The 24,767-nt window shown below is 40.4% G+C and overlaps 1 protein-coding gene across 1 annotated transcript in view; it reads left to right on the top strand.

Moving 5' to 3' along the window:
* Window positions 1–10,722: 10,722 nt before the first annotated feature.
* LMOD1 (leiomodin 1) overlaps window positions 10,723–24,767 on the top strand; it is a 33,808-nt gene continuing 19,763 nt past the window's right edge. Inside the window, exon 1 of the mRNA XM_063297326.1 lies at window positions 10,723–11,179. Coding sequence (XP_063153396.1) covers window positions 10,919–11,179 — 261 coding nt within the window. The 5' untranslated portion in view covers window positions 10,723–10,918. The remainder of the gene's footprint in view (window positions 11,180–24,767) is intronic.

Here is a 24,767-nt window from a genome sequence, read left to right as displayed (position 1 = left end):
CGAGGCCCGGTTCCGGAGTTGAGCGGCGTGCGGAGCGCGAGAGGGAAGGAGGGGATGAAAGCCGCTTCCGTTACTGTATCTGAGCGGAGTCGCCCCACGTTTTGGCCTCCGGCTTGCATCGCGGGCGCCAGGCCGGAGGAAAATTCAGGAGGAAAAGTAGTTCTGTAGTGGCGTAATTCTGGTGTTGGACCTCCATGTTATAAACGAGGGGGAGGGTCCCCTAAAGTGGGGTTTTCTAGCACCGGAGGTAGGAAGGCGATAGAATAACACAGTGTTAAATAAATGATCTGCTTTAATTGATTTAGTACATTCGATTTAATAGATACTCTAAATTTTGACGACGGCGGGTATGCTGAGAGTGGAACAAAGTTGACAAAGCCAGGGTCGACTAGTTTTATGGGGAATTTAAATGACGTCTCGTATCATTTATTACGTGTGTGTCGACGTTGATGGGCGGTTCTGAAGGGAGGTCCCCGGGTTAGAGAGAGGCAGACGGTGATTGGATCTTTTGTGGCCGGACTGCCCTGCGCTTTGCGCGCCAAAACGGCCTGAGCGGCGACTGCAGTGCGTGCAGATTTCTCTACTTTTGCAGTAAACGTCTCTAAGGAAGAGCTTTCTTTAAGAACTCTATCTTAATGACGTTTATTGAAAAAGTATTTCTTTTTAATAAAAGCAAAGCAACTCCTGGCTTTTATTGATGCCTGTGCTGGCATGCAATTTTTAAACAGTTGCCTTTCATTGTTTTACTATCCAAAAGTAAATACTGAAATAGAAAAATAAAACAAAGATAATACAATAGAACAACAAAAAAATTAAATGCAAACCAAATTATCATGCTTGTAATAAAAAGGCTTCTGTTTTTATATATACCATATCTTGACCACAAGGAATAAATGCAGTGTATGTTTACCACCATGGTGGTGGGCAGAGATTATTTCCTTATTTTCTAGGCATAGTTCTTTCAAAATTTTGTTTGCTGAGCCTACACAGCATACCGTATAAGCCAAGAATCCCAAAATACACCCTCAAAATTGGGTTTGGCTTATCTGTGCATGGGCTTATCTGTGGGTGTATATGGGTAACTGGAATACTGAACTTTATTCCTGGAATATGTGTCATAATAAAATAGTATAGCTCTTCCAGAGAGCTGAAGCCAAGTATTGTCCACCAGTCCTTGACTGTCCCCATTGCCAGTCCATGTTCTGCTACAATGACAAGGTTGGCAAATCCTGCTGTTTTATTTTCAGGTTGTCCTCGGTTAACGACCATTCATTCAGCAACTGTTTGAAGTTACGACAGTGCTGAACAAGGAGGCTTATGCCTGGTCCTCGAAGTTGCAGCCATTGCAGTGTTCCCACGGTCACATGATTACGATTCAGGCATTTGGCAACTGGCTTGAAATTAGAGCAGTCACAGTGTCCTGCAGTTACACAGTTGTCATTTGCAACCTTCACTGCCGACTTCTGACTAGCAAAGTCATTGGGGAAGCCAGCAGGTGGCTGGTGAAGATGCATCAACATCACGTACCATTTTGCAGATTTCAACACACCCAACCCCTTGGACACTCCCTGCATCAGGTATCATTTGCCAGCAGGAAAAGCAACAACCAATTGCTCTTTATGTGGGATGGGGTGAGTTTAAATTAGGGGTTCCCAAACTCTTCAGCTCATTGACTCTTTCATGAAGTTTCAGATTGCTCATCAACCCCCAAACATTTTTATATTTAATAAATACTACTTTAATGAATAATAATAATTTTAAAAAACAATAATAGATAGTCCCATCAATCCTATAAACCACTAATCTGGAAAATGATAGTATAATCACATAAAAAATCATGCTGTGCTTTCATTAGAGGTCAGGTAATGGGAATCACAATCCAGAGAATTAAAAGTAACAATGAAAAATAGTAAAACTTGGATGTACATTAGCCTTATGGATTGTTGGACTACAACTTCCATCATTCCAAGCAGAATGTTGGCTGGGGAGCAGGAAATATAATCCAATATATCCAGAGGGTATCATAGAAAGTTTGAGGCGTGTACAAACTATAAGCACTTTCTCCCAGTCTAAGGCCCATTTAAGTATATTTCATTGTCATAGGAGATCTCCAAGGAGAAGGCAAGGGTATTCCATCCAATAGTGTCCCCATTGTCAGCGAAGTATATGAACAGATGTAATGAACCTGTACATCTTCTATTTACTAGAACTTTACCAGATAAAAGTAAAAATAATACCAACAAGCATTAAGCAAATGTAGCCTGTAGATTTAAAATCATTGCAGCATTTATAAATAATAAAAATAGGTCCTGCAAAAGTACAAAGAAAAAGTAGAAAATAGGTCAAGAGAGAAAGGGTGCTGAACTTTGCCATTGGTATCTGTATGAACAAACTTTTAGAGTGCGCAAGTAAACTTCTGAACAAAGTAGTATTTAGAGAAATGTATGCCAATCTGATATATTCAGCGTTAGCTAGAAGAGAAGGCAGTCTAGGTTCTGGTAGTATTGGAAATACAATTTTGTATGGGCTTGATTCATTTGATATGCTTTACTTTTAATGTCATTTTGTAATCTTACATTATCCCCCTTTCGGGAGAGATGGGCGGTGACAGAAATTTGAAATATAAATAAATAAATGTTTTGAGTAAGACTAAATATATAATTACATTAAATTATTACATTTAGCCAGTTTGGTGTAGTGGTTAAAGCACTAGGCTAGAAATCAGGAGACGGTGAGTTCTAGTCCTGCCTTAGGCACAAAGCCAGCTGGGTGTCCTTGGGCCAGTCACTTTCTTACAGCCCTAGAAAGAAAGGAATGGCAGACCACTTCTGAAATCTTGCCAAGAAAACTGTAGGAACTAGTGATTTGAAGGCACCCCAAAAAAAGAAAGAATGGTTCCTTTTTAAATTAATTATGCTTCAAAATGCAAGCTACGACATGCTGTCATGAAGGCTTTATTTTGGAGATTGATAATCTTCCTGTATCAACTTTAAATACATTTGAATAAGAAATAAAAATCCCCCAAGAAAATGCATTGTATGTTAATCTGGTAGCAAAAAAGTCAGGAGTCTGGTGTACCTTTCCTGATTATTGCAATCGAAACCCTCCCCACGACCCGAGTTTGATCCCAGCGGAAGCTGGATTCTCTGGTAGCCGGCTCAGGTCGACTCAGCCTTCCATCCTTCTGAGGTCAGTAAAATGAGTACCCAGCTTGCTGGGGAAGGTGACGACTGGGGAGGGCAATGGCAAACCACCCCGCTATAGTCTGCCAAGAAAACGTCACGAAAGCGGTGCCCCCCCGAAAGGGTGAGAAATGACTTGGTGCTTGCACAGGGGACCTTTCACCTTTCACATTAAGATTTAAACTGGGGTAAGATGCAGGGAAAGGGAGGGGAAGGTAGGTTGGTTATGCAGATGCCGGTTATATGTGAGACAGATTACATGTACTTGTCACTTAACAATTCCCCCTACCTCACTCCAATTTAAATCCTACATCAGTCAAGCCACTCCATGCATCTGATGAAATGGGCTGCAGCTCATGAAAGTTTATGCCTTTTAATAAAAAAAAATAGTTGGAAAAATTGCTACCATACTCCTGATGTTTTTGTCAGAAAAAGATACAAACCGTATTATCACATTTCCTCCTTGGCATTGTGTGAATAAGCCCAAAATACTCAAACTGAAAGCAAAATAACAACACCACACCTCACACATCTATCTAGTTCAGCAAGAGTAGAGGACTGAAGGCCAGTGGGGCTTTTATTTGCAGTAATTCAAAGTTTCAGTGTTTCAGTATTCACTACATTTACATCATATAATAACATTTTACATGTCATGTAATAACAGAGACTGTCAGCAGATGGAGTGCGTTGTTGGTAAAGCTTATGTTTAGGAAAGGTCTGGGGAAGTGTAGAGAGCATTGTATGCTATGTTGTTGGTTGGCAAACCACGACAGCTGTGCGAGATGCTTATTTACATTGAACCTTCCTTGAACTTCCATAGTGGATAAGGTTGTAGCAAAAACTTTCCTCACAAGGCAACAGGAGCTGTAACCTGAGCTGTGCCAGGAGGCTATCAGGGGGGTTACATGAGGTATGCATTGCTATTTAGACCAATCAGCCTTCTGCTATGTGAATTACTGTTTTAGTGCACTTGCTTAACTGGGAGAATAATAAGAGAGAGCTTACGGCTTGAATCGGGGCTCTCATCCCAAGAAACTGTGTGTCGTGTATATTCTTCATGAGAGACCACAAGCTCTCATCCCGAGGAAGTTGTGTCTGTGCATTCTTCCTACATTCTTCATGAGAGACCACAAGCTCTCATCCTGAGAAAACTTGCAGCCTGTGTATCCTTCATGAGAGACCACCACAAGTGGTGACCCCCCCGACGTGATTCCTTGCAACCCTTTACTCACCAGCTGGAATAGCTACGGTGCACCTCAACTGAATCGCTGGACGACTTCAGTTCCCTTTCGTGAGTATGGGGAGTAAACTTTCAGTAGGGCAGAAAGTTCATGCCAAAGAACTGAAATGTCTGCTAAGGAATACGTTTATTAAAGCAACAGGAAAGCCTTATGATACAGACTTAAAGAGACTTGAGGAACTTTTAAAAATTGTATATAGTAGATGTCCCTGGTATCCAGAACAGGGATCATTGGAACTTGGAGATTGGATAAGAATAGGGAAGGAATTGCATGAGGGTGTTCGAGCTCCTATGTCTCTGTTAGCATTGTGGAAGAAGATTAAGGAGGCGACTGAGTATCATGCTCAGGCATTTAATGCTAATACCACCACTTCTTTGTTGCCGCCTCCAAGTGCCCCCCCACCATATCTTTTAAAACCAACTCAGAGACCCCAATTAACAACTCCGGGTCCTCAAGTGACACTGCCTGCTCCTTTAATTCAGCCTGTTGTGGCACCTGTAGAATCACAAGAGGAAGCGATGTACAAAGGAGCTGTTAGAACTGGGTTTGAAGCTTCCATGCATGCTGGAACCTTATCAGGAGAAGAGTTATTGGAAGGTTTAAACGCCTTCCCTGTTTCTGAAACTCAAGACAATACTGAAGCAGCTGATGAGCTTCTCAAGTGCATGGCTGCAGAAAATGCCAATGCTGATTGTAAGAAGGCTTTACAGTCTATCATTTCTCGACCAGAGTATTCTCTGGCTGACATGTTAAAAGCTTGTTTGGAGGTAGGGACTAATGCCTGGCAGATGGGGACTTTAGCAATGGCTCTGCATAAGGGACGCCTTGGCAAGCCTACTGGTAATTGTTTCAATTGTGGGAAGCCAGGACACTTTAAAGCACAATGCAGGGCACTGGGGGGAGGAGCAAATGTTGTCAGAGGGACCAGTAATAATCGTTTTAAGCCAAAAACCCCTTGCCTAAAATGCAAATTAACTGCTTTACACATGTTGGTTTAAGAACAATTATAAGCTGGTCATCTAGAGCCAACAACCAGTCCTTTTAATACACCAGTTTTTGTCATTAAAAAGAAATCAGGCAAATGGCGTATGTTGCACGATCTGCGTGCTATTAATGCTCTTATCATGCCTATGGGCGCTTTACAATGTGGGATGCCTAACCCTAACTTAATCCCCAGAACTTATGAATTAAGAATTATTGATTTAAAGGATTGTTTTTTTACTATTCCTCTTTATCCGAAAGACAAAATGTTGTTTGCTTTTACTGTGCCAGTTTTAAATGCTGACCGGCCCACGCAACGATATCAGTGGAAAGTTTTACCACAAGGGATGTTAAATAGTCCCACCTTGTGTCAAATTTATGTTGCTACTTCTTTAGAACCTTTTCGGCTCCAATATCCAAAATTATTAGTTTATCATTATATGGATGATATTTTAATTGCAGGTCCTTCTCTTCCACTGTCATGGTTGCATGATTTACAGACATGCCTAGGAGAATATGGTCTTGTAATTGCATCAGAGAAAATTCAGTCCTCTGAGCCTTTTTTATATCTTGGTCATAAGCTGATGCAAACCTATTCTCACCCACAACTACCATCTTTGGAGATTCAATCTCCCATTTCGTATGTTAAGCTGCAGCAGCTTTTAGGGGCAATAAATTGGCTCCGTCCTTATATTGGCCAAACAACAGCGGCCATGAGCCCCTTGTTTGCTGCCTTAAAAGGTGGCAAAGACCCCACAGACTTAATTACCCTATCGAAGGAACAACTTCAGGTTTTACAGAATATTCAAGACAGCCTTGCCCAACAGTGGGTAGATCGCTGTCAAGATAACATTTTTTTCACATTGGTTGTTTTATCAACTGGCAAGCTTCCTACTGTGGTCTTTTGCCAGTTGCTTTTTTACAAATCCAACTCTAAACCTTTTGTTTTCATTCTTGAAAACCTCCTGCACATTCCTCATCGTACTATCACTCCTCTGGCTTCTTTGTTTGCTACTTTGATCTTCAAAGGACGCTCTCGTAGCCGAGCACTAATTGGCTTGGATTTGATTCAAATTATTGTTCCCATCCCACTGCGAGAATGGGAAATTTTTTTCTCAGAGTCTTCTGACTTGCAAATTGCTTTGACTGATTATGTTGGCACTGTCACCTATCACTTATCATCTGACCCTCGTCTATTGGCTGTCTCACAACTGCCTCTTATTTTTCACTCTATTATCTCTTCTTTTCCTTTGTCTCACGCTCTGACTTTGTTTGTTGATGGGGGCAAGGTTTGGGGGGCGGTGACGTGGCAAACAGGCTCACAGTGGCACACAAAAATCACCCCTCCTCAAACCTCTGCACAGCGCTCTGAACTTGCTGCTATGATTTATGGCCTTCAACTTTTTCCCTCCCAGCCTCTCAATGTTATCTCTGATAGTCTCTATGTTTCTCAAATTGTTTGTTCTCTTCCTGGTGCATATGTTTCTCCTTCTCTCGATGAAAATTTGTTGTCACTCCTTCTCACACTATAGGATGTTTTGCATAACCGCAGACATCCTCTCTATGTTGCTCATATTCGAAGTCATCAACCTTTCCCTGGACAGATTTCACTTGGTAACCAGATTGCTGATGCAGCCTGTCGTCCTTCTATCCAGTTGTTGTTTTCTGCTTCCCCCTGGGAAAGTCACAGTCAATTTCACCAAAACGCCCGAGCTTTGGCTCGACAATTTAATTTGCCTTTATCACAAGCTAAAGCCATTGTTCAACAGTGTGACGCTTGTTCTCAACACGTGTCTGCTCCATCCATGGGAGTCAATCCCCGTGGCTTGAAAGCTAATCAGATTTGGCAAATGGATGTGACTCAATATCCCTCCTTTTCTCCATGGAAGTATTTACATGTTGTTATTGATACCTTTTCTGGATATATTTTTGCCACTCCACAATGTGGAGAGGCCACAAAGCATGTTATTAATCACTGTGTTCGCTCTTTTGCTGTCATGGGCAAGCCCTCAGTCTTGAAAACTGATAATGGGGCTGCGTATTGCAGCTCTGGCTTTGCCTCTTTTTGCCAGCAATGGTCTGTTTCTCACCTTTTTGGCATTCCTTATAATTCCACTGGCCAAGCTATTGTTGAACGAGCTAATAAGACTTTAAAGTTCTCCCTGGACAAACACAAACTTAAAAATGGGGGAGTATTACCCTCATTGCCAAATATTCAGCAATGGCTGAATCAGGTCCTTTTTACACTTAATCACTTAAATCTTTCTTCCAATTCTGACACTGCTGTTCAACGTCATTTTGGATCTCAAGTCACGTTACCAAAGCCTTTGGTATATTATAAGCAACTTCCTGACCCTACCTGGAAAGGCCCTGTTCCCTTATTGACCTGGGGAAGGGGATATGCTGCTCTGCTTCTTCCCACAGGTCCATTGTGGGTTCCTGGACGTTGTGTTAAACCATATCATGGCGGAATGGCATCAGGAACTGAGGAATCCAATTCCACAGTTCGGACAGATGCTGCAAACCAACTCCACCACAGGAGCCACCACCAACAAGGCTCGAGTGCCACGCCAACAACAGCACCGTCTGACATGGGGACAAATCAAAGCTCTGGGAATGCAAGCGAACCAACTGTTGCAAAAGAACAATCTCCCTAAATCAGAGGACAATTTCATTGTTGCCATTATTGCTTGTTTGAATGCCAACTCTTTTATTACCATTTTATGTATTTGCTTGTGTAGTTTGTTTTCATTTATTCTAGCCTCACCTCAGCATGGATCCTGGACTCCGAATATATACATTCCAGATCTACAATCACTTGCTCGCACTCTACAGAAAATGGACTGTTGGGGTTGGTTGCACGCCCTTGCCTATGGCCACGCTGGACTTCCTCTGGTGGCAGTTCCTCTCTTTGTAACCCACTGGCACAACCAAACCTTTGTGCCAGGTATTCGCACTGCTGCCCCAGATAATGTGACCATAGTTCATTTAGCCTCTAGATTTCAGACACTTGCCACATTGTGTTGGCAGTATATTAACCCTAACAGTATTAACCTTGGCATTTATTCATCATGTACTCATATGTTTAATATCACTATACAAATATTTGTATTATTTGCATTAATTGCTGTTGCATTTATTGTTTCCCTCTCATATCTTCCATGTGCCTTCAGAGTTACTCTCCTGTGTATCAGCCTATTCACAACAGGAAATGGCTTGCTATAACTGAAAATAAAAAGGAGGAGATGTAGAGAGCATTGTATGCTATGTTGTTGGTTGGCAAACCACGACAGCTGTGCGAGATGCTTATTTACATTGAACCTTCCTTGAACTTCCATAGTGGATAAGGTTGTAGCAAAAACTTTCCTCACAAGGCAACAGGAGCTGTAACCTGAGCTGTGCCAGGAGGCTATCAGGGGGGTTACATGAGGTATGCATTGCTATTTAGACCAATCAGCCTTCTGCTATGTGAATTACTGTTTTAGTGCACTTGCTTAACTGGGAGAATAATAAGAGAGAGCTTACGGCTTGAATCGGGGCTCTCATCCCAAGAAACTGTGTGTCGTGTATATTCTTCATGAGAGACCACAAGCTCTCATCCCGAGGAAGTTGTGTCTGTGCATTCTTCCTACATTCTTCATGAGAGACCACAAGCTCTCATCCTGAGAAAACTTGCAGCCTGTGTATCCTTCATGAGAGACCACCACAGGGAAGGATGGGACAAAAGCCTAGGTAAAAAAGAATGTATTTTAACTTTGCTCCAGCAATTATTAGATTGCACTAAAATTCACAAGGTCTGATGATGCTACAATTTGAGAAAAAAATCATTCTTTAAATATATATAGTGACTATGCATTAATACAGTGATAATTAATTTGATATGTTCATTCAATTATCTTAATGACAATCCAGTTTTGATTACATGTGTAGTATATTTTCTGGAATTATGGTTTTTTTAAATTTTGATTGTCTTCACTCTATTAATTTCTTTCAAATATCATTAAGACAATAAATAATGATGAGGACCAACCATCCCCAAGGTGCTACACTCCAACCTGCTAGTTGAACACTTCTGGGAAACACTAACTTGGATAAAACTTGATGTAAGCACTAGACAATGAACTAAGCAATAGTTCTTCAGCCTCATTTCCAGAAATGACCTTCCAATGTAGATGCTAGCTGTTACAAAGCAGGCAAAAGAAGATGGAGAAGGTGAGCCACAGAAAAAGCAGGACAAGAGGTATGGACCCTCGGTATTCTTTGCATAATAAAATATATGGATGGAGTATTTGGGTCAGGATTCTCCAACCTGGCACACTCAAGAATGGAGTTCTTGTTCAATACTTTGGTATGACACCAGTTTGTGAAATTAAATTAATTTAAAACCTGACAATCCCTGCCAATAATGCTGCTATAGCATTTAGTGGGTTTTTGAAATAAAAGCTGAGGAAGAAAACCCTTTCCAGTAATAGTTCCAAGACTACTCAGAAACTACTATCCCTATACTTTGCTAGCAATGTAACATAGAACATCTTCAGAGAACATCTTCAGAGAAGGACTGAAAGATCTAAACTGTTTTCAATGAAAATCTCCCAGATTAGACTGGAAAACACATTCTATTGTTCTCAGCTCTCCACTTTAGCAATTGTAGATAAGCAATCCAATTCTATGCAAATTTATTTTTGAAAAAGTTGATGACCTTTACATTTAGCTTTAAACCGTGTGTTAATGGAGGTTGGGGGCTTGTTTAATTAGCTATGCAATGAAAGTGTGCTGTACCACAACAATGACTATCATTTTCTATCACTTGTCTGTTTTGTGTAAGATTAAAAAGAAAGATCAGATCAAAAACTCATTTTCAATAGAGAAGTAGAAGATATGCTGCTTTCAACGAACTGAATCTTTCGTTTAAATTAAAAAACTTCAGGCATATTCTGATTTTACACATTTTGTTATCGAGAGAAGTGTGAAATGAGAGGACTCTGAGAGCGAACAATGAGATGCTTTTTAGATGTGTGAGCAGTTGATATACATACTCAAGGATTTTGTTTTCATCCCTGCATCCATGCAGACAACCAGTAGCTTACTGAATTTTGTTTTGCTTTTCCTTTTAAAAAATCTGCAAGTTTGTCTTTCATTGCCTTTAAAAACCTAAATGTTCAAGACTAAATTTGGTCATGCAGCACTTCAAGATTCCCTGGAATGTCCTCAGGTTTCAAACTCCTCTGACAGACATCAGCTCCACCTCCGTTCTCGTGTGATTGGCTTCCCTCTGCTTGGCTGGATTGTTGTCACTTTTCATTGGCCAGTTTCTTTACATCTGCATAGCCATTATAACCCAAGCAGTAGAGAAGGTTTGGTTTCTTACACATAACATTTCAACACCTCTACGGTACCAGAAAAAAGAACCTGGTTTTACAGAAATCCTAACTTGGTGGGTTTTTTTAGCTTGCTTTTTAATATATACACAAAGACATACATATATCACAGAGTGTACTCTTGCAACCTGCCAAGATGTCTAGAGTAGCAAAATACCGGCGGCAAGTCAGTGAGGATCCAGATATTGACAACTTACTGTCCACTTTGTCGCCAGAGGAGATGGAGGAGCTAGAGAAAGAGCTAGATGCATCTGATACAGATGGGAATGTTCCGGCAGGCCTGGAGCAGAGAGACAAAACTGACAAGCAACTGAGTGGCAAGTACAACCGAGAGGAAAATCTCAGCTACCGTGAAAAAGAGGCCAAGAGGTTTATTCCAAAGGAACAGTCAATGCATGTAAGTTGCTCTGTGGGAAAGGGGCATTGGTGTATGGGGAGGGGGAGTAATGCTAGCCATATGGCTAGGACCACAGTTTGCTAAGCTGAAACACCACATTTCAGTTTTGTGCAATGTGCAGACCTAGTCAGAAAGTCAAAGGAGGAGATTGTTCTTCCACAATAAGATGCAGCTTGCATTCTGTTTTTTATAAACTAGATCAGTGCAACTTGAGCTACAAGTTTATTGCTTTTCATTGTCACAAATATTTTCCTAGACCTTTGCTGGATAAAACAATGAATGGGTTTACACATCCTACTAAATCATGCTAGCTTCATCATGCTTATTGATTCAGTCAATATGGTGACATTCATGTATTGTGTAAAGTCAAAATGATGCAACATTATTAACATGAGTGAACCCTGTCACAGGGTAGTTTCTTAGTTTCTTGAATTTGGAGATGATTCTCTCGCACAGGGAAGAGAAGGTCATTCCCTGTTAGGTTGGGCTGGGGCTAGAACCTGTTTTTGGTTCTAGCTTTCCAATTTTGGGAAGCTAGTCTTAATGCTTCTGTGGCTGTGCCAATAATACCTGAGAGCTAACTTGGTTGCTGCAGGAGATAAGATAGGGAAGATTACCCAACTTTGCTGGGTTTGTGAAAGTCATAATTTGCTTTAATGATGACTTGTTGAACAAGCTTTAGTAGCCTAGTGCCCACAATGGTAAGCCTTAAAGTATGGTTTGAAAACCACAAAAACTAGGTTCATATATCACTCTAGGTCAGAATCAAATAAATCACATTGTGGATCGGTGGCATGAGTTAACCCAGTGATTAGGATTTGAAAAGGCATAGTTTACAGTTTAACATGTTGGGCAAATCTAGCCTATTTTGACATTCAATAAACTATTGTTAAACAAATGAAACAAATCTAACCACTATTTACTGCCCTTGCCTTTTATAGCAGCTAACTCCAAACACTGTAGGGGATGTAGTTACGTAGTATGCAAAGCTAAATTGTGTTTTAATTGTTTGAGGTTTAGTATTTTATGTGAACCCTTCTGTTTAAAAAACCATGGCTTAGAGTGATTGTACCATTGCCAATCCTTTTGAAGACTAGAAAAAAGTGAGATAACTACCCTTGTGGTTCCACAATATGCTTATTTATGTTTGATAGAACCATGGCTTACTAAATTGCCTGCACTTGCAGTCCACCCCGAATATAAGCTGCCGCATGGTCTGGGTTCTTACAAATAGACTAATACATTTTAGTCTAGGGTTTTGTTCAAGTCCAGCCTATATGTCATGCCCCGACGGGAATGATGGGAGGTAAGCTGTATGCTATGTTTATAAATGTGCCAAATGTTTTGTTTTGCTTACCTGTGATTACTAAATAAATCATAGTTTTCTAAATTCATCCAAAACATTAAGCATACAGTAGCTTATTAACCATACATTTTTGGCTTAGCATATTACTTGAACTCAGGCTTCGTATTATTAAGTTCCTTGAGAGATGAGGCTAGAGCAACTACAGTTGCTTGCCTGGCACTATGTAGAATGAAGATGGGAAGAGGCTACTCTACCCAGTACTAAAGAGATCCCCTGGGGAAAAGAAAGTCTTAACTTGCACCAAGCAAGGCTGGTTCTGTCCATAAGCATAAAGAAGCAGATGCTTCAGGTGGTAGACTGGGAATACTAGCCCAATTGGGACAAGTTAAAAAAAGAGAAAAAAAAATCCAAGGCCAGCTCACTCTTGGCTGTCCCAAGGAGGTTTTTTTTTTTTTGGCTTGAGGCAAAGGATAAGATTGTCACTCTGTCTGCATGACATACTGAGCTACAAAACTAGCCAACCATGTGTTATTCTAGTATATAATTTGATTTCATCCCATCTGTTAATGATGCAGTGAAAACTGGGATAATTTCATAGCCATGGTTTGCATTGGGTGAACATAATGTTTATATATATTCTTTCTTCTTCATGACACCTATACAAGCTGACTGGGACCTTAATTCTTACCAGCTGCTGCTGATGGGATGGTGTCCTTCATCTCACCTAAACACAACAGGTTAGCACAGGAGAGTCCCATCTTTTAATTTTTTAAAACTTTTTTATCCCGCCTTTATTATTATTTCAAGGAATGGCAGGCAAGCTGCCACCATGCTCACTGATATCGCCTAGCCTCTGGCACCAGAAATGACTGGTTTTGGTTGCTCCCCAAATTTGTAAGTTTCATCCCTGAAAAAATTACTGCAGTTCTTGAGGATATTTTTCATGTTTTCTCTTTCTCTCATATGTATATACTTAGGCTGTTTTCGCATTATATGCTGAACCATAGATTAGACAGGTTTTAGCCAAAGGTGTGTGATCTCTTCTGGTCTGGCTAGTGCTGTATGAAATCAGGTTAGTTCAATAAACCATGGTTACGTTAACCAAGGGGGTGCATGTAATGAGAACACAGCAATAGATACATACATCAAATGATGAAAAAAATCTGGGCTGCATATTTTGGCTCAGATGTAGATGTGAGAGACCTGCAAAACTCTGCCCAGCTTGTCTTGCAAGTGGGTGAGTGGATGCAGCTGTCACCAAGTAAAATTTGGCAGAGGGATAGGAAGAATAAGTCCTTTGTAGAAGGTATAGTTTTTTTCCTTTTGGTATGATACAAGAAATAAAACTTGGTTAATCTCTTCCAGTATGTTAGAATCTCAGCATCAATCAGAAATACAGTATGCAAAAAGTGTTTTCCCCTTATTTCTCTAAAATCTGCTAGAATGTTAACATATTTTGGAAAGCTTACCGCCTTACAGCTTTGTTTTACTTTGACTTATTGCCATGTTCAGATGATATGCTAAGTTACCATACTTGGTGAAAGGGATCATGTCTTCTGCCAGTTTACCCATCTTTCTCATTCCACACAGCTCTTTAACCAAGGGCCAAAGCTTACCTCTGATTAAGTATGTTAGGCAAATATAAAGTAACAACCAATTCTAGTTAGCAGGAACTGGGAGATAATTTCAAATCCAGTTCTTGCTAACAACCTGTCCCAACTCAAGTGTTTATAGAAAATGAAAGCACAAACTCAAAAATATGCATGCCAGTTTGTTGTTTGGTTTTGCTGGCTGATTGGGAAGAAGGCCAGTACATAATAATAAACATTATGGTATTTCAGCAGAATGATCTTTCTTGAAGACCATTTTTCTGTCTCACCCTAGAGGTCAGCAGGAAGCATCTTGAACTTGAAAGGTGATGAAAACCAAGGAGACAGGCAGGAGGCAAAGTAGACCATACACTTGCCCTTCAGAACTTATGACGCCCTAAGCTGAACTGAATCTATGTATATTTATTTATTTATTTTATTAAATTTATATCACCACCCATCTCCCCCAATGGAGGACTCTGGGCGGTTTACAATAAAATAACACTAAAAATATTAGTGTTTATATTATGTATCCCGTGTATTTAGACAAATGGTTTGCTTTTGCCATTTCAGGTAGCAGTAAGAATAAAATGTTCTTTAAGCTTCTAGTACTCAGTGGTTGGTGAATTGTCTTTGCTTTGGTGAGTCACAAGTCCTTTGATTCATGCATATGACAGGCCTCCAGACAGCTTTAGACCTGCACATAGTTATGGAATGTTTCTCTTTATTCCAGCCTTACGTAGCTTGGTGACTGGGAATTAAGAATTTTGTCCCAACACATCTAGGGGGCACCAAGTTGGAGTAGACTGCTTTATTTGCTGGGGAAGAGTGATCCTCTGTGTAGATTAAAGGACACTGGGGATGAATCTTTGCAAATTAGGAGTTGAAGGTCCTACATGGGTTTGTTAATGGAGCACATAATTGCACATTCTGAGATAAGTATTGCTATAATGAGAAATAAGCAATTTTAGAAAAAAAGCAAAATACAGTATGTGATATTTTTCTCATGCATAATTTGAATGTTATGGAGGATTTACATCTCTCTCACAACATAAAACCTTTTCTCTGAAGCAGGGCTTCTTAAATACTGTGCAAGTACACAAGTAGTTCAATCTTAATGAAATATTTAACCATTGTGGTCAAGAATTAGGTTCCACTTAGTGGCTAAAGCACTGTAGAACCCTTTGGCAGATTAACTGAACAAATGGACATCTCTGTTCAACAAATTCCAAATAAAACACCTCATTTCACTTACTTTGTTTTTAACGTTGTACAAGGAAGGAAACCCCAGGTCGGAGCGTAACAAGAGAGAGAGTTTTCTCAAGCTAAGATAAAGAAAGATCTCTATTATTAACATTTACGCATGTTAAAATATTGTTTGGCACCAAGCCTCTTTGGGTGAGGATTGCTATCTTATTTTGAAGTTCTGTTCTGTAATGCTAAACTGTGGGAGACAAAGCTAGTTGGCCAGCAGTCAAACTCTCTATAGTAGTAAATCTGGTCTTTTAGATCATGTTGCAGTAAAATGATATTGCTGACTCTCTTCTCTTTCTGTCTCTAGAGAGAAAGAGAAAAAATATCCTGTCCATTCCTTTTCTCTTCCTTGGGCTTGTTAGTAGCAGATGGATTAACACTTCTGAAAGCAGCAGCAGGAAGGCTACAAGGGCCAAGCTTGTTATGACACACAGCTCTTCCTCATACAGGGAGAACAAATCACCTGATCCCAGTAGTTCTTTACATGCTTCCATAAGGAGACTGATGACTTTCCATTCTCACGTTTCACTAATGTTGTTCTGGAATATACAATGCAGTTAAAACTTTTAGGAGAATTGAAATTCTATATAAGTAGTTTTATTTATTTGTTTGTCACCTTGTGTTCAGGAATTCAACATAGCATATATTGCACTCGGCCCTCCCATTTTTCATTGCAACAACAACCCTATAAAGGAGATTGGGCTGAGAAAAAGTGACTGGCCCAAAAATCACCCAGTGAGCTTCTGTGCTGAGTCTGGACTAGAATCTAAATCTCCCTGGGACTAGTCCAATCCTTAACTGCTACACCATACTGGCTCCCATTTTTATAAGAATTTTCTCAAGGCTGAGGGCATTTCTATATGGTGCTGCCAATCTGTTTACGTAAGGGACTGAGCCCATGCTGATCACCTGATATCTTTGCAGATATTGTGATTAAACACAGCTTCTTGCTGCTGCAGTTACAAGACTTTGTGCAAATAGGGAATTTCTGATAGGAAACAGCAATTGTCTGAACAGAAGCAGCAGCTCTACTCTGCAATGCCGGCTTTAACAGGGCAGTCCATTTGGCCTTTGGAAAGGACATCTGGCATAACTCATCTTCCAGCTCTTACCACCTTGCCAGGAATGCCAGGGACAGTATGCCTGATGGGAGACTTGTAGTTTGGTATCCTTTATTTGATTTTTTGGACGTGGACGGGATTTAATTTTCAGCATAAAACTGAGCATAGAGTATTCTGTTATTGGCCTACAGCTTGGCACAGAGTGGCTAAGACCTATCAGCTAACTAATTTACCAGAAGACTCACTTATAGGTTCTGTGCAAGCATTAGTCACAGAGGTGCCAGAAGCATCCTGATCACTTTAATACTTCAAACAACCCTGTTCCACCTTACAACTATTTCTGCTCCATTTCAAATAAGAAATTAGAAGACTTAGAGAAAAGGCTGGCCTTCTGAAAGTGCTCTGAAGTCAATCCTGGGTGGTATGGACCTGATCGGGACTGCAACTTTAATGCCATTATTTTTGGATTCTCCCCAGTTACATGATACTGCTTACACAAATGCACGCTAGTTATAGAGAGGCAGAAATAACATGTGAGTCAGCCTTGTTCGCACTTGATTATTTGAGTTTCTGTCATGGTCACCTGAAATCTTGAACTGTATTTATTTTATTGCCTCAAGGAAATCCAATCTTGTGAGACTATACAGAGCCATGTAGCTTATTTTGCATACCGTAGTTGACTAATGTATGAAAAGCATAGTAAAAATATTTAATCCAAGAAATGTTGATACAAAGATCTGCCTTAATAGCAGATATCAGGGAAAGCAGCAGCATAAGCTGAGATTCTATGTGCCTTCTAAACTGTTGCATAGCCACTTCTTTTTAACTCATGCTAATTTCTCTTTATGACAAATAATCATTTGATTCCTCTGCCAGCAGTGAAACCTGTGTCTGTCCTACAAAACCAAGGCTTTAAAATTGGATTAGATAAATTAATGGAAACATAGTAGATCTATCAACATTTAGTAGTCATAATAGTTATAAATGGCATTGCTAGGCTCAGATACGTATTTCTGATAGCAATGCTGGACACAAGACATTGAGTGCCTGACCACTCAACCCACTACAGCACAACTAACACTACCATACATCAAAAACATCTCAGAAACAACCAACAGACTATTACAACCACACAGCATCACCGTAGCACACAAACCAACCAAAGCCCTCCGAAACATCTTAAGTAAACCAAAAGACCCAGTAGCCCAAGGAGAAAAAACAGGAGTCATCTACAACATACAGTGCAAGGACTGTAACAGTCACTACATAGGACAGACAGGCAAAAGACTAGCGGAGCACAGCCATGAGCACCAACAGGCAATCAGAAGACATGATGAAAACTCCTTAATCTCACAACATGTAGATAGACTCAACCATAGTTTCAGCTGGGAAACTGTGAGTACCTTAGACCAGGGTTTCTCAACCAGGGTTCCGTGGAACCCTAGGGTTCTGCAAGAAGTCACTAGTGGTTCCTTGGGAGATCACAATTTGTTTAAAAAATTAGTTCAAATTTGGGCAACTTCACATTAAAGAGGTAAGTTTCATCCTTTATTTTTAGTTTAAGAACATTGTTAATGCATATATACAGGCCTACCCATGAAACGCATATACTAATTTTGTAACTTCTGGCCTATATTTGAGCCTGAATGTGCAGGGGTTCCCCAAGGCCTGAAAAATATTTCAAGGGTTCCCCCAGATTCAAAAAGTTGAGAAAGGCTGTCCTAGACCAAGCTAAATCCAAAAACACTAGGGAATTCCTGGAAGTTTGGCATTCAGACAAATCAGCCATCATTAGACACATAGAGACAAACCACATTTACACACCATTCAACAGAGATAATAAAAAAGCTAAGAAGGAAACAAAAAGACCAGAACACATCCTCTCCAGCATCCAAAACCCAGAGAAGCGGGGATTAACACCAGACGAACCATCAAGCAGAAAACAATATCCCAATCAAGGAACTACCAAGGGAAAAACCACACCCCCACCAGAGCTGGCAGGGCAAAGTACTGTATATAAACAGGAAGCAAACCCCATGCTCACTAGCACTGATGATGTTACCTAGTTGGGTAATGAAACATCTGCAAGCAAACAACCAAGCTCAGAGAGCACCAAGGACTCCACGAGAAACACGAATGGCTCTCTTCATTATGCCATATTCTGTAAGTTTTTCAGGAGGATATTATTACTGATATAATACTATTGATTGGAGTATTATTACCTGAGTTCACACAACATGTGAAGCCAAAATATTATTTGCTTGTCTCAGCTTTGTGTGTTGTATGAACGTAGGCATTATGGTTTGTAAATTGGAACTTATGGTTTAATGTGTTGTGGAACTTATGGTTTAGTATGCCAATTGTGTTTTATTCAATAAACCATGGCTAGGCAAATCATGACTTAATATGCTGTGTAATCAAAACCATAATGACATCTTTCAAATTTTGGATTAAAATTATGTATGAGCCCAATTTGTGAAATTAAAGTTCTGATTAAAGTTTTTAAAAAATTCTCCCAATCTAGTGTTCAGCTTACCATTCCTAAAATTTCCATTACGTGTGACCACACTGCTCCTCAAGCTGCACTGGTTGCCAGTGGGTTCTAGGTTCAAGATGCTGGTTATCTCCTATAAAGTTCTCCATGGTGTAGGACCCAAAATGTGCCCATCTCTGGTCATTTCTGCCCATCTGGTGAGATTGGGTAGAGTGGGCAAGCTTTGGGTCCCATGAAATAAGCATAGTCATCTTGTGTGACCCAGGAACCGTGCCTTCTCTGTTGTGGTGCCTGCTCTCTGGAATATTTCCACCAGAGATCTGGTTGGCTTCCACCCTGATGTTACCTGACTATTCTCCCAGGCCTTGGGGCAGGGTGAAGGTTGAGCCCCTGCTGGATGGGCTTTTTTTATAATATGTTGTCTTTGAGCCACTCATCTTTTTTTGTCTCTTATCTTCTTCTGCTTTTTAATTGTAAGATGCCCAGCCTATATATTGTATAAATAAATAAATAGATAAATCTTTAAAAGTTGGGAACTTTTACTCCCAACTATCTGGCAGGCTGCATTTAAAATAATTCCTATCCTCAGTGTTAGATGCTGACTTAGTTTTCACTGAAAGGTTTTGATAGTTTTATAATCTGTTTATTACATTTTTATCACATCCTTTCTCCAACAGCCATGTACACTATTCTCTCCCATCTCCAATACACACAGAGATACATACTTTTACTTTTTTTTTAATCCATTCAATCGTGTTCGATTCTCGGAGACTGCCTGGACAAGTCCCTGCAGTTTTCCTGGCAAGATTTTTCAGAAGAGGTTTGCCGTCGCCTCCTTCCTACTTCTACATTACAGTAGAGTAATTCTGAGTTTCTCAGTCCTGAGGTGGGTTTAGTTGAAAGGCAATGACTAGACCATAATGAGCTCTACAGCTGAAAAAGAGGGTGAATCCTTGGATCTCCTGGCCAAGATACACTTGCCAAGCAACATACATACTGGCTGTCTGATACATTGAAAAGTCCACACTTTCTGACTTATACTGACAGCTTTTTTAGTATAAGCAACCAACAGTCAAAGTAGAGGATAAAGCAGATTCTACAGATTGGAGTAGCCATATATTTTTGTCTCTTATTTCAAGTAATTTCTGCTGGATTTAGGGCCAGCTTAATTTGTCTAAGCTTAAAATTTTGTTATTCTACTGTTGAAAGCCATAAAACTTCTGGAGGATATATGATCATGAATCTGATGAACCTTGTACTGATCAGAGAAAAGGAAGTCAGGTTCTACCCTGAATCTCAAGACTAAGTTACATTTGGAAGTATTTTAACTACTGTATACAACATGTCTTCTTTTTCTCTGAGCGTTAGGACAACCATAGGCAGGGCCGCAACTGGGGGGGGCAGCCAGGGCATGTGCCCCAGGCGCCGCACTGCGGGGGCGCCAAAATGAGTGCTGGGGGGGCACCAAAATGGGCGTGGAATCCATGTTTGCCCCAGGTGGCACAGACCCTAGTTGCGGCCCTGACCATAGGTGACCAGAAAGCTGTTTATAAACAACCAAAAATAGAAATGAGTGTCTCTATGATTCTTTCACACTCAAGCAGCCAAAAAAAAAAAAAATCAGCTCAGAAGGCAATACTTAACCTTTATTTTCTGTTCCTAGCAAAAGGTCAAACCCCTCATTCCCACCTCTTGCCAGTTTCAAGAGAGCATCATTCTATGATTATGGAAAATTTCCAACCTTATTCTGTCCTGCTGTATTTGAATTCCTATTCCTTGAGATGTCAAAGTCACATCACCATATGGCCAAAGAGAAGGCAGGCTGTGAACTGCAGGGAGCAAATCTTGTCTCTTGCCTTTTTCTACTCCTTCCCAGGTGAGCTGTCATAAATATTCCTAAGAGAGTGCTCTCCAGATTTATCCATAGTAATACTATGCATTGGAGTGGTTGGAAGTTCTGTGAGATTGTCAGCATTACTGGAAGGTGGACTTCCTATCACTTCCTTTCTCAGTTTTCCACATGACTTTTTAATGGACTAGCTTAAAATAAGGTTGGGGGAAAGAAAGACTAAGTCTTGCACAAAGTAGAACTGTACTGTATGGCTGTTTTTCATGTCCTGCTTATCAAGCATGTAGTAACTCCAGTAATCATTTTTAAGGAACATGTCCTCATAATGTCAATTCTATCTTATCCCCAGCCTGCTGTGGAGGCAATCTAGAATTGTCTGTAGTTCCAGCGTGAAAATAGTATTCTTCAGACACAAAACTTACCATTGGGCTAACCAAGAGTTCCTTGGTCTCAGGTCTAGGGATTACATAGTCGGGGGGCAGGGTTCTATCCAGCTCTTATTGGCCACCTAAAGTCTTCTGAGGTCATGGCCTCTCCCCCTTCAGGATGCTGGGCACTTGGACTTTATTTTTCTTGGCTCTGAGCGGGTTTGGGAGCAAAGTCAATTACTATCAGCTCTGTTGCTTTATATACATTTTCTCTTGAATGGCTGCTGCTCCACAGAGCTTCTGGGCTCTGTGGAGCAGCAGCCATTCACTGGTGGGAACTCTCACCTCCCCCCACTTTTCAGAGTTCCTTTTTCTTGCCATAGCATGGTTCTCTAGGTTAACTGTTGGGGTGTGAGGATAACTGAAGGTCAGCTTCACTCTGCTTTTGAAGGATTGAGGTCTAGAAACAGTAACAACATGGAAGTGTCTTTAAATTTGTACAGCTCTTGGATCTTTTAAAGGTCTCTGTGACAAAGGCAAACCAGATCATTATTTCAGAAGTGCACATATGTAGATTTAAAAGGAATGTGGGGAAAAGTCTTCTAAATTGGCTCTAAATAGCCCTGACAAGTCAGTCTCCCACAGGACTGCAGTTAAGGTTGGACTCACGGCTGAAGTCCAGGGTTCTTTAACTTGGGGGTAGGGGGTTGGGAGACACATCAATGCAGTCCAAGAATAGCAAGTAATAGAGGTCCTGGCAGATGGATCCATTCTCCCTAGCTGTATGCTACAGTTCAGAAGAGTTGATATTGCTCACTGTTACTTACTTGTTATTGAAGTAGAGGTGGAAATTGAGGGAGTAGACCTCTCAAAAAAAAAAAAAATTGATTAGAAGCCAAGGGATGCTGAGTGTCATTTGGGAAAGAAAAAAATAATATGAGGAAGGTGAGGGATGAAATGGTGTATTTTGGAGGAGAGCATAGGTAGATAGGTACATTCCCATGCAGGAGCATTCCTTTTTCAGAGATGTGAACGTACCTTTTTTGGCAGGTCTCGCTTGAACATACTAATTTTTCCTTATGATAAGGAGAGCCAGAATTGCCTTATTGCTGGAGCTAGAAAATTTAATTTTAACTTTAAAAATCACAAAATCAAAGCAATTAACTGAATTCTTTCTAGACAAATAATCAGAGGAGCCAAGAAAAGGCCACCTTCGATGTCCACAACCTCTTATACTCTCATTCAGGGTTAGACAGAGTTGAACAACCTCAATGGCATCTCTGGCTGATGATGAAGTGGCAGCCAGTGTTCGCTTGTTGTTGCCAACATTATACTGTTCCTCACCAGAAAGTCCAAAGACATGAGTCAACTGCAGCCTGGGAATTGCCTTGCTCTGGGAAAAAAGGCCATAAAAGGAAGCTTCCCAAGGAAAATGTAAAACTAAGAAGTATGAAATGCTAGCAACAACTTATAGATCTGAAATCTGCTATCAGTAAAATGTTAGTCTCCTTTAAGTCAAGTTTGACTCCTGGTGATTTCATGGACATGAATGTAGTTTTCTTGGCAGCGATAGGGAAGTGGTTTGCCATTCCTTTTGTGTGTCTGTGTGATTTTTTTTGGTTTTTTAAATTTTCCTGTCTATTCTACATCCCAGGTATTTCCTGGAGGAATCCCATCCAAATATTAACCAGGCCCATCCTTATTTACCTTCTGAGTGCCAGCAAACCAGGAATTGCCATCTGCTGAGACATTTACTCAGTAGGTGACAATTCTGTAATTGTCTAGTCAGGCATTTCTACACCATAAAATAATTGATGCGGTAGCGCTAACCTAGGACTCAATCTGAGGTCTTAGGCTACATTTCCAGGGCAGAGTCTCTCTTCCCATTTTCATTTGAACAACCTGGCTATCCTGCTGTGTGGTATACTCAGAAAGACGTACCACTGGGACTTCACAGCCATTCTTCTTTCACAGCACAGCCAGTCATATTATGAACTCAGTTACACATTGCATTAAGCAGTTTAGTTGGTTTTGGCTTTGCAGGGTATGTGAACCCAATCAATCCTGGATTATTGAACAATAGTGGTGAAAGAAATTGTGGCTTAACATGATTTGTGAACTCAGTCCTTATGATTTGTAAACCATGGCTTATGATTTAGTGTGATGTAAGAACCTAGCTAGTTGTGGCATATTCATCACACCATAGTTTAAAAAATCGTGCAATTGGAGAGCCCCAGTGCTTTCTCACCAAGGTCAAAGATGATGGAGTTTTTAAAGGTTAATAAAAGAACTCCAGGCAACTAACAACAATCTTGCAAAGTAGAAGCGTGAACCAAAAAGAAACTTGCATATTAAGCTTAATTACGTTCAGAAAAGAATTCAGTCTTTACACAGTAGTTAGATGAAAAAAAATGTAGCTTACATTTATTCAGTAGATCTGGATACAAGAAGCTTCATAGTAGAAAGCACTTATTCATCACTGGTTCTTTGTAGACATTTTCAATGGAAATAGAAATGTCTGCATGCAAGCAAGATGAGAGGACGAGAGCTGCATTCTGCAGCACCTCCTGCTTGCAGGTGTGCCAAAAGGTAATGGAGATTGTTAATCCCCAAACCCAAGAAGAAGAAGGAAGTGGAAATCAGGTGACCCATGTGACATCCCACAAGCACAATAGAGATGTGTTTACTAGAAAAAAAAACCCTTTTTGTGCTTATGAGACAATGCTGAGTTGACCCCCTGATAATTCCAACAAAAGAAACCTCCCAAGCCTTGTCTTGCTATTTGACTGGCTCCCTTATTGGTAAACCCTAATCTTTCTTTCTCTGTCCCTGTTAAAATTATCGGGGCATTCTGCTAGTCTAATGTTAAAGGGATGCATATTAATCCAGTCTTTCTCCTATAAAAGTTGATGTAATAAAGCTGTCGTTTTTCTTTGTAATCTTGTTAATTATCTAATTGGCCTATTTGGCAGACACAGAGAGCATACCATATTCTGTGCAGACCTCTGCAAAAGACCACTAAAGTTCTAGCTTTATCACCAGCTGCCTATTAAACATGCAATTCATCATGCTGTTGTAAATCAGGACCTTCTGTAATACGGAAGTGCAGCACTTTGGATTGGAAGACTCTGAAGTGTGTGGAGCATGTGAAGATGCAAACATAGTTCCTGTCTGCAACTCCATAAAGCAACTGCTGCTCAATCCCAGGAAAATATGTGTTTGGTTTAAGCAGCTGCAGGTGTCCTTACATCCCCCATAGCATCTCTGAGCTTCAAATCCAAAGCAACACACAGCCCTGTTCTATCACAGTCCATGTGTAAATGGAAAAGAAGTTGCACGTTTTGCTGACCATGTACTTTTTGTATGTAAGTGCAATGGATTTTGCACTGTATTTAAATGTTCAGTTTTGCAGGCTAGTACACAGAGAAACTATTGGTGAAAAATGTATTATAGTAAGGATTTATTGAGGATAAGATCCAAGATAGCTGCTAGAAGTTGCACAGATGGTACCCCAAAAGTGCTTGTAGGCCTTGCTTTTTCTTCAGTGTTGAATCCAGGATTCTACATTTCTGTGTTTTCTAGCTATACTGTATTTCCTTATTACAGCATCTCAATGGTTTACAGGGTGTAACTGAATATCACTTGCCATTTTAGGAACTGTTGACAC

The sequence above is a fragment of the Candoia aspera genome, chromosome 3 (genome assembly GCF_035149785.1).
Source record: "Candoia aspera isolate rCanAsp1 chromosome 3, rCanAsp1.hap2, whole genome shotgun sequence".
NCBI classification, from domain to species: Eukaryota; Metazoa; Chordata; class Lepidosauria; order Squamata; family Boidae; genus Candoia; species Candoia aspera.
This window is presented reverse-complemented; position numbering and strand designations above follow the sequence as displayed.